Source organism: Notolepis coatsorum (assembly GCF_963971535.1).
Source record: "Notolepis coatsorum genome assembly, chromosome: 14".
Taxonomy (NCBI): Eukaryota; Metazoa; Chordata; class Actinopteri; order Aulopiformes; family Paralepididae; genus Notolepis; species Notolepis coatsorum.
Window position 1 is genome coordinate 47,126,256 of NC_140178.1, and position 14,229 is coordinate 47,140,484.

Below are 14,229 nucleotides of genomic sequence, written 5' to 3' on the forward strand. Positions count from 1 at the left end.
AAAGATCTTACCATGAGCCGGTTGGATCCCCCACACCATTTCCCAGTTATCGATCGCCATCTGGTAGATCGATATGTCCATTGGCTGATGATAAATTCCGTTACTGCATCGTGAAATCCGCAATCCAAAACGTATTCCGTGCAACAGGCAATAGCGATCGCTTCAGGTGAGTAGAAAACGACATTGGAAATCCAGAAAAAAAAAGACAACTTCTGCCACAGGGAACACTGCATTATCGATACAGCGCCCCTAAGAGGATCTGGCCGGTAATGCACTTTTTCGAATTCAAAGAGTAGGGTACATCTGCAGTGCAGCTCGGCGACCTTGAATAGGTTATTAAAATGGAATAAAAGCCAAAACAACCTTGGATTCCGGTGGATTCGAAACACGGATATATACGTTGTTGGGCGGGAATGTGTTAAGTAGGGTTTGTTGGTTGTCAACTGATAACAACTGAACTCAAAAACTGTAACAAAAGCAACAGTTTCTCTTCTGATTCGCACCCTTTCAAATGAACTCTGATGTCAAAGCGGTCCTTAGTGCCTCACTCTACGTTTTACACAGAAGAACCATTCTCTCTTTCAAACATTTCCCCACTATCTTTGTATATACTGTATATATTATGTGTTTATCTCAGGGGTGAGGATGAGGTAGGCCAGAAGAATAATGCTCTGAAGCAGGTGAGGGAGCTGCAGGCCCAGCTGTCTGAGCTTCAGGAAGACCTGGAGTCAGAGAAACAGTCCAGGAACAAGGCTGAGAAGCTGAAGAGGGACCTGGGTGAGGAGCTGGAGGCCCTGAAGACCGAGCTGGAAGACACTCTGGACACCACCGCAGCCCAGCAGGAGCTCAGGTAAACCCAGGGGGAGTGTTCACTTTCAAAAACTCAAACCTACAGTTTAAAGAAGAAAAAAAAGATCTAACCCTAACTAACCTTACTGCCATGCACATGTCCTAATAAACTAACCTGCACTGTAGCACTCAACACTTTGATGAACATTGTTACTCAGCTGATAGAGTTGTGCCTTCCTGATGACTTGTTGTACAGAACTTGTAAGTCGCTTTGGATAAAAGCGTCAGCTAAATGACTAAATGTAAATGTAAGAACTATATAGTGTCGTTTTAGGTTTTCATGTGAGTGATGATTTACATTTTTGCAAAACCTATATGTTCAAATATAGAATTAGTAGAAACAGGGTGATTCCACCGTCAGCTTCCTTTTAGAACAGCCGGTCTGGTGCCTCTCTGGTGCCTCTCTGGTGCCTCTCTGGTGCCTCTCTGGAACAGAGCAGTGCAGAACATTTTTCATCAGTTTTCTGCATTCTTTTTTTATTCCGTTAAGGCCCCAGTTGAAAATTGTCATTTTGGCTGATTTTGTCTCTACCACTACTGTAGTTTCATCAAATATATAAAGCAATCATCAAACACAACTATAAATATTACATTTACATGTGTTTGTACGAGCTGCTATACATAGTATTTTTTTAATAACTTGGAAACAAAATTACCAAGTATTTACTGATTCATCACATTTAAACAGAAAGATTTTATCCGACTTAAACTAACATGCAAATCTGTGATTTTTTTATGAAATATTTGCTCATTTGAGTTCATAACAAAATATATAAAAGTCATAATACTGTTTTTATCAAAAGATTGTTGATAAAAAATTATAAAATCAAGATTCTATGTGTAAAGTTACATTGAGATAGGATAAAAGGATTTTCATTTTATTATTATTATAATTTTTTTTCAACTGGCGCACCTCCCCCTGTCTCTACTTTATTGGGTAAATGGTAAATGGACTACATTTATATAGTGCTTTTATCCAAAGCACTTTACAACTTGTGCTTCACATTCACCCATTCACTCACACATTCACACACCGACAGCGGAAGCAACCATGCAAGGTGCCAACCTGCTCGTCAAGAGCAGTTATGGGTTAAGTGTCTTTCTCAAGGACACTTCGACACGCTGCCGGGAGCAGCTGGAATAGAACCGGGAACCTTCAGATGACCAGTCTACCACTGTAGCCACTGTATCTCAGTGCAGGGGGAGGGGTGGGAAAAGTATTGAGTGAGGGGTGATGAGGGTCATATGCAAACATAGGTCATAAAGCCAGACTCCATGACTTCAGGTATGTGGTAACGTTATATTCCTTAGTCCACTGATCCACATTAAGCGCCACAGGATTGTCCTGTATTCTTCTCTGACGTCAATATGGCTACATCAGAGTTGGGGGGTTTCCCAGTTTCCGAGATGATGTGTATCATCGGAGACTCATAGACATCTGATAGGATGTTTTGGTTCTAATTTTAGAGCGCTCCTGTGATGTGTGTTCTAGTAACCTTCACGCTCTCTGGTGGAGCAACACTTCCACAAAATTGTGAACGATTATGCTTTCTTTTCTCTCAATCACCCAATATCTCCTTCACAATATATACAAAAACATTAACAATAAATTACTGTTTTGTTATTGTTATTATTCTGATACAAATGTATCCCAATATCTCCATCTCCTTCAAACCACGTACAACAATGTTCGCTGTAAATGACTATATTTCTGTGTTATTTTTTTTATCCACTTTTTCTCCTCCTGTTTTTTCTGTGTTTTTTCTCCCATCCCAATTTAGTCGTTATGCCAATTCCCCCCTCCCCTTCCTGGTCGTTGCTCGCATGTGCCCCCCACTGGTCGGTCTAGGGAGCCCTGAAGTCTCTCGGATGCTTCCTCCGAGACATAGGAGACAGCCAGCAGCAACTTTTCACCTGGCAGCGAGGACTCTCATTGGTGAGGTGTAACGTGTGGGAGGTCACACTACCCTCACCATCTCCCTTCCTCGCTGTGCAGGCGCCCTGACCGACCTGTAGGAGTCGCTGTTTACAACGACCAGAATACCACCCCACCGGCTTCCCTCCCGCTGACTCTGCCAATTGAGCCAGTATGACGGCCGGCCAAGCCGGAGGCAACGCTGACAGCCGGATTCGATACCAGTGTCTCTCGCGTTGGTGACGAGTGCTTAGTCCGCTGCGCCACCCAGCCGCACTTATATTTCTGTGTTCTATACAGTATATGAACCTGTCCTTGCTCTGTGTTATCGCCAGGACCAAGCGTGAACAGGAGGTGACGGAGCTGAAGAAGGCCATCGACGAGGAGACGAAGAACCACGAGGCCCAGATCCAGGAGATGAGACAGAGGCACAGCACGGCTCTGGAGGAGCTGTCTGAACAGCTGGAGCAGGCCAAGAGGGTAACGCAGCTCTCATCTACTGAATGTTGCACATTTTAAATTAGGAGATGCATCACCTGCGCTGCAGCAGACGCTGACCTGTAAACCCACCCTCCAGTCAGGACTCATGTTACTCATAATATTGTTTAGTCCGAGAGTAGACCTCGCGTCAACCTCGCGCACATCCTCCCCTAGTGCCCCTCAGTCTGAAACCTTATCTGTCGCCATGTTATGCACCAGTGGCTACAACTCTGACCTCGATCAGAATGAATTACTGAATGACTGAGTGAGTTAGTGACATTAAGAGGTGATTCGCAACTAAACAATGCTAATGAACTGTGCTCGTGTAATAATACCTATAACATATAGCAAACTGATCAAAGTCCACAAAATAATAGTTGCAGCAATAAAGGAGTAGAAGTATCAACCACAACAGCCTGGAGCTGTGCACATCCCTAGTTGTAGATCAGTATCCTCTAATCCATTGGTTTTCAACCGGCAGTGGTGGAAAGTATTTTTACTAGGGCTGTCAGTTTATCGCGTTAATTAGATTAATTAATTACACAGCAAATTATCGCGTTATGAAAATTAACTCAAAATGTATTAATTTTTTTTTCTTTTTTCTTTTTTTAATAATTTTTTTTTTAATCTCATTCATAACATAAGAACATAGAATACACATTTACAGACTTTTTTTTTATATGGTCCATTTGCATGTTCTTGGTATCTGATTCTAGGGACATCTATGGATCTCAGGGAATGTATTCCCAGTGTCAGAAATACTGTGTCTGTTACTAGGCTTGAGTAAATTGTAATGAACCAAATGAGAATATCAATAATTTTTTTTTATCTTTGACTGAATAACACCATGCTAAAATTGACCAGACCTGAAAAATCTAAGCAAATTAATAGATGGAAGATGATTAAACAGAAGGTTTTGTAGATGATACAGTACTGAATTCTGCCATCCATAGAATATAGAATATCAGGCATAAAATGGTTATGCGATTAAAATGCGATTAATTAGATTAATTAATTACAAATCCTGTAATGAATTAGATTATTTTTTTTAATCGCCTGACAGCACTAATTTTTACTCAAGTACTGTACGTACTTAAGTACAATAAGAGCTACTTGTACTTTATGTGAGTATTTTAATTTTAGGGAACTTTATACTTTTACTCCACTACATTTCAAAGGAAATATTTTTTCCTTATACTTTTTACTCCACTACGTGTATCTGAACCCATCAGTTACTTACGGAAGCGTATTGCTGCCACACCAGAAACAGAAAAAAAGATCAGTATCACGTTATAACGTGAAACGTTTATTGTTATAACAAGATGTTTTTCACGTTATAACAATATATTTTCACGTTATTACGACATACAAGCGTATCACATTATAACAAGAAACCTTATAGCGTGAAACGTTTTATGTTTTAACGGGATCACTTATTGTTTCACGTTATAACGTGATAAGTAAGTTAAGTTAAGTGACACCGGCGCGCGACGCCTCTGTGGAGTCTGGTCCGCTCATGCCCGCCTCTGTGGAGTCTGGTCCGCTCATGCCCGCCTCTGTGGAGTCTGGTCCGCTCATGCCCGCCTCTGTGGAGTCTGGTCCGCTCATGCCCGCCTCTGTGGAGTCTGGTCCGCTCATGCCCGCCTCTGTGGAGTCTGGTCCGCTCATGCCCGCCTCTGTGGAGTCTGGTCCACTCATGCCCGCCTCTGTGGAGTCTGGTCCGCTCATGACCGCCTCTGTGGAGTCTGGTCCGCTCATGCCCGCCTCTGTGGAGTCTGGTCCGCTCATGCCCGCCTCTGTGGAGTCTGGTCCGCTCATGCCCGACTCTGTGGAGTCTGGTCCGCTCATGCCCAACTCTGTGGCGTCTGGTCCGCTCATGCCCGCCTCTGTGGAGTCTGGTCCGCTCATGCCCAACTCTGTGGCGTCTGGTCCGCTCATGCCCGACTCTGTGGCGGTCTTAAGATGCCACGCTAAGATGTGTACTGTACTGTACTGTAGTAGAACTACAGTATGACTACTATAGGGCAGCGCAGTATCTGCGATCTCCTAATAAAACAAGTCATTCGAATAATATAAGCCTACTGTTCATTCATTACGCACGTAGACTATACAGTACACGCGCATGCGTGTGTGTGTGTGCGCGTGCGCTGCGGCAGGTGGCCAGGAGCGTGCAACAAGATGGTATAAATATGGAATATTAATACAGTCTATAATAAATAAAACAAGTCATTAGAATAATATAAGCCTACTGTTCATTCATTACGCACATAGGCTATACAGTGCGCGTGTGTGTGCGTGTGTGTGCGTGTGCGTGTGCGTGTGCGTGTGTGTGTGTGTGTGTGTGTGTGTGTGTGTGTGTGTGTGTGTGCACTGAGGCAGGTGGCCAGGAGCGCGCAACAAGACGGTATAAATATGGAATATAGCTATATCCACGTGATTGGGTTTCGTTTTTTGTATCCACTGTCATTTGCAGTGTTGGTGTAGTGCTTTTATTTATTTTCAGACATCACAATGCGTCGTTGAGGCATGACTGTAAAATGTAATTTTTGATCATACAAATATTGTCATTTATTATTATTATTATGATTATTTAATTCCAAGGATGTCTGTAGAATCAATGTGAACAATCAAATAAATCAAATAAAGCCCTTAAGAACACGGCGCACACCAGTTTGTCCGACTTATGACTGCTCTTCAGCACTCCTAAATCCTGCTCTTAGCTACGAGCGAATCCCAGAGAAGGGACCATTCGTGAATCCCAAAATCGGCCCGAAAACGTGGAGCCATGATGAAATTTGCTCTTAACTTTTGTCTTAAAAGTCCGTTGGTGAATGAGACCCAATCTAATCATGACATTTAAGACAATCTCCATAATTGATTGTGGTGACTGTAAGTTGGTGTGCCTTGAGATTCTAGTTTGACTTTTGGTGTGCCTTGGGCCCAAAAGGGTTGGCAACCACTGCTCTAATCAAATGCACTGGTTCTCAATGTGGGGTCCGAAGACCTCTAGGCATCCTTGAGAGGGTCCCAGGGGGTCCCCAATAAAACGGTGAATATTTAAATTTCACTATTTCATTCAGTAGATGTTATAGGTGTTTCCGATAGGACAGGTTAGATAGCCCTAGGTTCAGCGCACGTCTGACTCAATATCACAGAGGAGAAAGCAAAATGGGGGGTGATTTCCGGAGTACAATGACAGATAATAGCATAATCAACATTGCATTGTTTAAACATACCTGGCATCGTGTATTTGCTTCGCTTGGCATGGTGAAGAGCCAGCATGGTGCGGTGTAAGCCGTTGGAAATAATGGGTTTCATAGTAACAGTGCCGGTGTTGCATTCTATCTGAAGGACCTTTAGGCCCATGAGAAATTATATGACTGACTATTCTCATCATTACTGTAGTTTCACTTTCTCCACTGGTATCTAAGCTATAGAATTATGAACTTAATCATATCTAACAGCAAACTCTTATGAGATATGGGTCCCTGAGACAAAAGCTTCTAGGGTATTTGACACTAAAAGAGGTTGAGAACCACAGCTGTAATGATGCCTGCTATTTACTGTCTCCAGTTCAAAGCCAACCTGGAGAAGAACAAGCAGAGCCAGGATACAGTGAACAAGGAGCTGGCCAGCGAGGTCAAAGGTCTTCAGCAGGCCAAGACGGAGTCAGAACATAAGAGGAAGAAGCTAGAGGGCCAGCTGCAGGAATCCATGGCAAGAGCCACCGAAGGAGAGAAAACCAAGGGAGAACTGGCTGAGCGCTCACACAAACTACAGGTCAGTGGTCAAAATATAGAAGAGAAAGATATTTAACATTATCCAAGTTGAAACTTTGAGAATAAAGTTAAAGTGTTGGGAATAAACTCAAAGTAACAGTTTGAAAATTATTTTGAGAATAAAGTGGAAATTCTGTTGCAAATTCTGTTGCAGAATGTACTTTTTTCTCATCATTGCCCTATTACCGGTACTCTTCCATACATATTTACACAGGGTTCCTATGGTAATGTTGTGCAATTTGAACATTTTGTTTTACATGTCCCAAAAGTGCTCATGGTAATTTCATAATCTTGTTTTTATCCAGTTAATTGATACACTTGACTGCTGGTAGATCTAGTTATATAACATGTCCTGCTTATCTAAAGCTGATTGTTGTAGCTAGCCAAACTAAAGCCTGGGACAAATCAACTTCAAAAATAAAGTGAACATAAACATTAACAAATATGACAAACACACACTCACATATTCACACTGGACATATGACTCTTGAAAACCATCTTATCCCTCTCTGTGTAGACGGAGTTGGACAACGTGTCTGCCATGCTGGAGGATGCTGAGAGGAAGGGCGTCAAATTTACCAAGGATGCTTCTGGGATGGAGAGCCAGCTACAGGACACACAGGTACAGTAACATACAGTCAGACACAGAACCAGCTACAGGACACACAGGTACAGTAACATACACTCGGGTGGCTCGAGTCCTTAATAATTCTCTTAGCCTTCCCCTTGCACCGCTTGTTGTAAATGTTCTGGAGGGTGGGAAGCCCCCCTCTAATTGTGCGTTCGGCTGAACGTGTCACTCTTTGTAGTCTGCTACGGTCTTGTGCAGTGCTATTCCCAAACCAGGAGGTGATGTTGCCGGTCAGGATGCTCTCTATTGTACATGAGTAGAAGTTCCTAAGGATCTTCTGACTGACTTGGAACTTCCTTAGGCGCCTGAGGAAGTAGAGGCGTTGTCGTGCCTTCTTCACAACACTGTCAATGTGTGTGGTCCATGTCAAGTCCTCGGATATGTGGGCTCCGAGGTACTTGAAACTGTTCACTCTCTCAACTGGTGCCCCGTCGATGCTGAGGGGGCTGTAGTCCTTGACCCCCGACCTCCTGAAGTCCACAATCATCTCTTTTGTTTTGCTGACGTTCAGGGAGAGGCAGTTCTCCTGACACCACTGTGACAGGTTCTCTACCTCTTCCAGGTAGGCCCTTTCGTCGTTGGCAGAGATCAGGCCCACCACTACTGTGTCATCAGCAAATTTGATGATGGTGTTGTTGTTCCGCTGTGCTACGCAGTCATGTGTGTACAGGGAGTAGAGGAGGGGGCTCAGAACACAGCCCTGGGGGGCCCCTATGTTGAGCGTGATGGATGAGGAGGTGCAGTTGCCGGCTCTTACCACCTGGGGTCTGCCCGTCAGGAAGTCCAGGACCCACTGGCACAGGTCATAGTTCAAGCCCAGGTCCCTGAGCTTGGCTATGAGTTTGGAGGGGACTATGGTATTGAATGCTGAGCTGTAGTCGATGAACAGCATTCTCACATAGTTCCCCTTCCTCTTGTCCAGATGTGATGCTGCTGTGTGCAGCACATGGGCTATGGCGTCCTCCGTGGACCTGTTGGGGCGATATGCAAATTGCCGAACAACTGCCTCTTTGAACTGCTGCCGTCAGGCAAGCGATACCGGAGTCTTATGGCGAGCACAGAAAGACTCAGAAGGAGCTTCTATCCCCAGGCCATCAGGCTGCTAAACGAACAATAATCGCTAAACGAACAATAATCACTATGCAACAACCATCAAATGCACACAGCACACACACCCACACGCACACACACACTCACTCAAACAAACAACACACTGCAGCACCCACTCTCCACACTTTAGATCACACAAACACACTTACACTTTATATTTATTGATAAAGGATTTGCACTACAACTCGTACACCTACTGTGAATTGTACCTAAACTGCACCTTGTCCATTTATGCCTTGCACTATATAGTATTGTATATTAGTACACTGCACAGTATTGTATATTGTATGGTAACTACGTCTACGAACATTGTACATATGTCTAAACTGAACACTGTGACCTCTTTTTTTTCTTCTAATTTTTACTATGTTTTTATTTCATACTTATCTTGTCATGCACAGTCTCTGGAGCGCAACAGTAAGAAGCATTTTGTACAAAAGTATTCTGTACTTCTGTATGACAACTATTAAAGAAACTTGAACTTGAAACTTGAGTCAGACAATGAGAGTCAGTTACAGGACACACAGGTACAGTAACATACAGTCAGACACAGAACCAGCTACAGGACACACAGGTACAGTAACATACAGTCAGACACAGAACCAGCTACAGGACACACAGGTACAGTAACATACAGTCACACTGAGAGTCAGCTACAGGACACACAGGTACAGTAACATACAGTCAGACACTGAGAGTCAGCTACAGGACACACAGGTACAGTAACATACAGTCAGACACTGAGAGTCAACTACAGGACACACAGGTGGAGTAAGATACACAGTAAACTACAGGACACACAGGTAGAGTAAGATACACAGTAAACTACAGGACACACAGGTAGAGTAAGATACACAGTAAACTACAGGACACACAGGTAGAGTAAGATACACAGTAAACTACAGGACACACAGGTAGAGTAAGATACACAGTAAACTACAGGACACACAGGTAGAGTAAGATACACAGTAAACTACAGGACACACAGGTAGAGTAAGATACACAGTAAACTACAGGACACACAGGTAGAGTAAGATACACAGTAAACTACAGGACACACAGGTAGAGTAAGATACACAGTAAACTACAGGACACATAGGTAGAATAAGATACACAGTCAGGACAACTCTCTTGTTCTTTATACAAACTTAAAACTTCAACCAAATATTGAATTTCTTTGAAAAGCAGAACCTCTGTTAGGCCGTGTTCACATCTGAAAGTCCACGGATAGTCCGGACTTTCTGGTGGACCAAATGTGAGAATGATTTTGATTTTGGTTTGCGTTCACACTGCCGTTTTTTGAGCGAACCTAATTTGTAAACAAAGGACATGCAGTCGTCAAGTCGTTCATCTATTGGACAGATCAGTCGCCCAGGTCATTCATTCTATTGGACAGATCATTTTCGGGAAAATCACGCCTGAACAGTGGCATCATTTCAGTAAAAGGTGGATTTTCTTTTGTCAAATCAGTTGTGCAATAGTACATTTTGGTGAGTTGTTTCTATACAATTCACTTATATGACATTTAGGTAACATTAATGAACAAAGTAGACAACTACAGTATGTAAGTAGTAAACCTATTTTTTTTTTTATTCCAGTGGATCATAATGATCATATTACGGCGCGCACACTCCGCGAGAGAGAGACTGTCATTACGCGTGCGGCGCGAGTCTGACTATTACGGAGCGCACACTGCAATGCACTGTAGGCTATTTGCTTCCTAGATTAGGTCCTATATAAAGTTCGATTGCATTCACACCAACAGCAAACCGCACCATGCTCCACTTTGAAACGGATCGAGTCCCAACTTTTCAAGAGGGGGCGGTTGTTTGGTCCTCACAATAGTTTGGTTTGTGTTCACACCTCTCCAAACAAAACAGACTATTGATTTAAAGGGACCATGGTTCACTTAAAACTGACCAAACAGGGTAGGTGTGAACGCAACCTTAGTGTTTCAATCCTGTGTGTGTGTGAGATGTATAACCTGTTGTTGGATAATCCGGTTCTCATGTGATGTCTGCGTTGTGTTGTTTATACCTTACTCCTCGTACTGGCTGGCACACTCTATCTCCCCGGTAATGCATCCGACTCAGAAGAAAACGACACACTGGAAACATGCTACCTTTCCTTCAAACGTTATGTTTATTCCATAAACATATCCTCAAGATGGAAAACAGTTCTGAAAAGTCTTTGAAGGTCTATTGAATTCCTTAATTCTATCGGTCTCTCCTGCTATCAGTTCGAAGATGGTTGAGACCTAGTGGTTAGCCAAAAGCCTTCCCTGTTAGCCAAAGCTAACTACCTCATGGCCTAGGAGGGTGGAGGAGGCCCCTCCACCACCCTCCAGCTATTGCAGTCTCTCTGTCAACATGTCTACGCGTCAGCTTCGTTTCCTAGTCTGACTCAACCAGGAAGAACCCCCAGCTATAAAAGTGTATTTCCTTAGCAACGGCTATTAGCCATAGCAACAGCTCTCTCTCTCTCTCTCTTAACTGTTACCATAGCAACGGTGGTGACACCTCTGACCCAAATCTTCCCCTACCAGCGGCCTGCTCTCGATGGTGACCTTGGCTGCTATCACTCACACACCCTGCCTGTGGCTCTCCCACCGTCTAACTTGGAAACACACAATGGCTGTCTCCTCTTTTAAGATCTATAGATCTGTCAGAGTAGATGTCTGCTGTCATCTACAGATATTTACATTATATACACATATGAAAAACAAGTGCTTCTATCACTGTGGATTGAAATTAAGTCTTAAAACTGTGTGTGAGCCCAGTTTACCAGAAAAGATTACTTACAACTTACAAGATTTTTAAAAGGTCTGCCAATTTTTCTTTGTAAAACAAACAAACAAATAAAATGTTTAAAAGAACAATAATAATACTATATATATGGCAGTGAATTCACATTTTTTATTCTTACAGGAAATGTATAGAATCTGCCATATATGGCTGAGCAACCAGCAATTTAACATATAATAGTATAAAGAAAATTGTTTACCTTTTAACCTTTATTTAACCAGGTAAGTCGTGTCTGATTTCTAACGATATCTGAAAGAATAATCTATATGTTTCTTATTAAACTTGTGTTTCTTGAACCATTTATTTTCTTATGGGTGTAGGAGCTGCTTCAAGAGGAGACGCGCCAGAAGCTGAACCTGAGCAGCCGCATCCGTCAGCTGGAGGAGGAGAAGAGCGCTCTGCAGGAGCAGCAGGAGGAGGAGGAGGAGGCGCGCAAGAACCTGGACAAACAGATGCTGACACTACAGACACAGGTAGGACCGCCTCTCTCCTCTAGGGCTGGATAAACAGATGCTGACACTACAGACACAGGTAGGACCGCCTCTCTCCTCTAGGGCTGGATAAACAGATGCTGACACTACAGACACAGGTAGGACCGCCTCTCTCCTCTAGGGCTGGATAAACAGATGCTGACACTACAGACACAGGTAGGACCGCCTCTCTCCTCTAGGGCTGGATAAACAGATGCTGACACTACAGACACAGGTAGGACCGCCTCTCTCCTCTAGGGCTGGATAATGGAAAATGGCATGTAGAAATAATAATGCAATTTATTTTAGAAAATCAGGTATTTTCAGAAAACCTATCTACCCCATACTAGCTCTCATTTATTCGCCACATTGTGCGCACAGGAAGAATGAAGCTTCAGTTATTTGCTGATAGCAACTACTGAAGCTTCAATATTATTGTTATTCGCTGATAGTAACTACTGAAGCTTTAATATTATTATTATTCGCTGATAGTAGCTACTGAAGCTTCGAAGGCCAGAACATGGACAGCCCTACTTTGCCCTACCTGATTTCAGGGCTGAAAATAATGCCGCTGCATTCCTCCCCCTGTACGATAAAAAGTGATGATGAAAAATGTGTATTGTGTGATGGTCTGTGGATGGTAGATAATTTAAAAAAATACTGAATTAATATACAGCCACATTTATCGGATTTGGGACAGTTGCTCTGCAGTTGGGCATGAATATAATTGTAATTTAATTTATTTTAGTTGGTTTGGGAGGTTGCAACAGATTCACCTTTCTGACTGTCATACAGTAAAAAAGAAAAAAACTTGGGAGCTCCCGTAGCTCACCGCATATCTCGGCGCTATTTCTGCATCGGGGAAAACCGTGCTCGTCACGGATCTGGGGGACACGAGTTCGATTCCCGGACCCGCGGTCATTTCTCAGAATGTCTTCCCCTGCTCTACATCCCATTTCAACCTGTTTCTGTCGGTCATGCTTGACCAGAAAAGCGATAAACGCAAAAAAATAAAGTTTAAAAAAAATAAAAAATAAAAAATAAAAAAACTTAGAGTCAAACATGTGGTAGATTAAATACTGCTTAAATGTAGAATCTGTAATGCCATCAAACAGTTACCTCTAGGCAAAAGATCCCGCTTGGTATTGCATTTTGTATACAGTTTTTGATTTGGTGTTATGTTATGTGTGGGCTGGAGTTGAGTGGGGATAGGGGGAGGGGCTGCTAATGCTGGCCACACCTCAGGCTCTGCCAAGAGAGGTCTGGAGAAATCCATAGTGTAATAACTTACTAAACTCCAACCCACACATCAGACCAAAACAAAAGATTTAAACAAAGTGCAATACCAAGCAGGGCTCTTTTGCCTAGCTGATTGACGACATTACAAATTATACCATTAACTTAAAATGTGCATAATGCTGCACAAACCCAAGGCAGCTTGTATAAGTAAGTGTAAAATGTCACACCACACAAGTAAAAGTTTTGTCACTCTAAAAAGATGAATGATACAATATGATATGATGACAATCACTGTCCCAAAGGACATTCCGTTTGCCAGGCCGGCACAGGAAACATAGTGCAACATAGTCATCATGCAGTGAGCATCAATAGATGAACGGATCATCTTCCCTTATTTACAGAAAAGGTTACACCATCCTCTCCCTCTCTTTTATCTACAGCTGGTGGAGACGAAGAAGAAGCTGGAGGAGGACGTGGGAGCGATGGAGGGGCTGGAGGAGGTGAAGAAGAAGCTCCAGAAGGACATGGAGCTGACCGGCCAGCGCCTGGAGGAGAAGACCATTGCCTTTGAAAAGATGGAGAAGACAAAGACTCGTCTGCAGCAGGAGCTGGACGACCTGACTGTAGATCTGGACCACCAGAGGCAGATCGTCTCCAACCTGGAGAAGAAGCAGAAGAAGTTTGACCAGGTCTGGAGTTCAGTTGACAGGAGATACACAGTAGTGCAGGGTTGGGTCTATATGGACAGTGTTAGGCTGTCAATTGATTTAGCAATTGATTTAGTTGAAACAGTTGACACTGGAATATTAATTTGACTATGGTACTACCAACTGCCTGATAGGTGTTTAGACCTCTTGGAATCTACCATATTCACATCACGCTGCAGCCGCTTTGCTCTGATGTCGCTCAGGATGAGAACCCTTTCCACCCTGTATCCAACCAAGGTGGGAGC

At 43.1% G+C, this 14,229-nt stretch overlaps 1 protein-coding gene across 1 annotated transcript in view; it reads left to right on the top strand.

Annotated features, from left to right (window-relative positions):
- The window catches only part of LOC311239765 (myosin-10-like), a 240,379-nt gene that overhangs the window by 201,565 nt on the left and 24,585 nt on the right, over nucleotides 1-14,229 (top strand). The window contains 6 exon segments of the mRNA XM_084328192.1: nucleotides 638-850; nucleotides 3,100-3,244; nucleotides 6,818-7,024; nucleotides 7,541-7,645; nucleotides 11,889-12,041; nucleotides 13,718-13,966. Of these exon segments, the coding sequence (XP_084184318.1) occupies nucleotides 638-850; nucleotides 3,100-3,244; nucleotides 6,818-7,024; nucleotides 7,541-7,645; nucleotides 11,889-12,041; nucleotides 13,718-13,966 (1,072 nt within the window).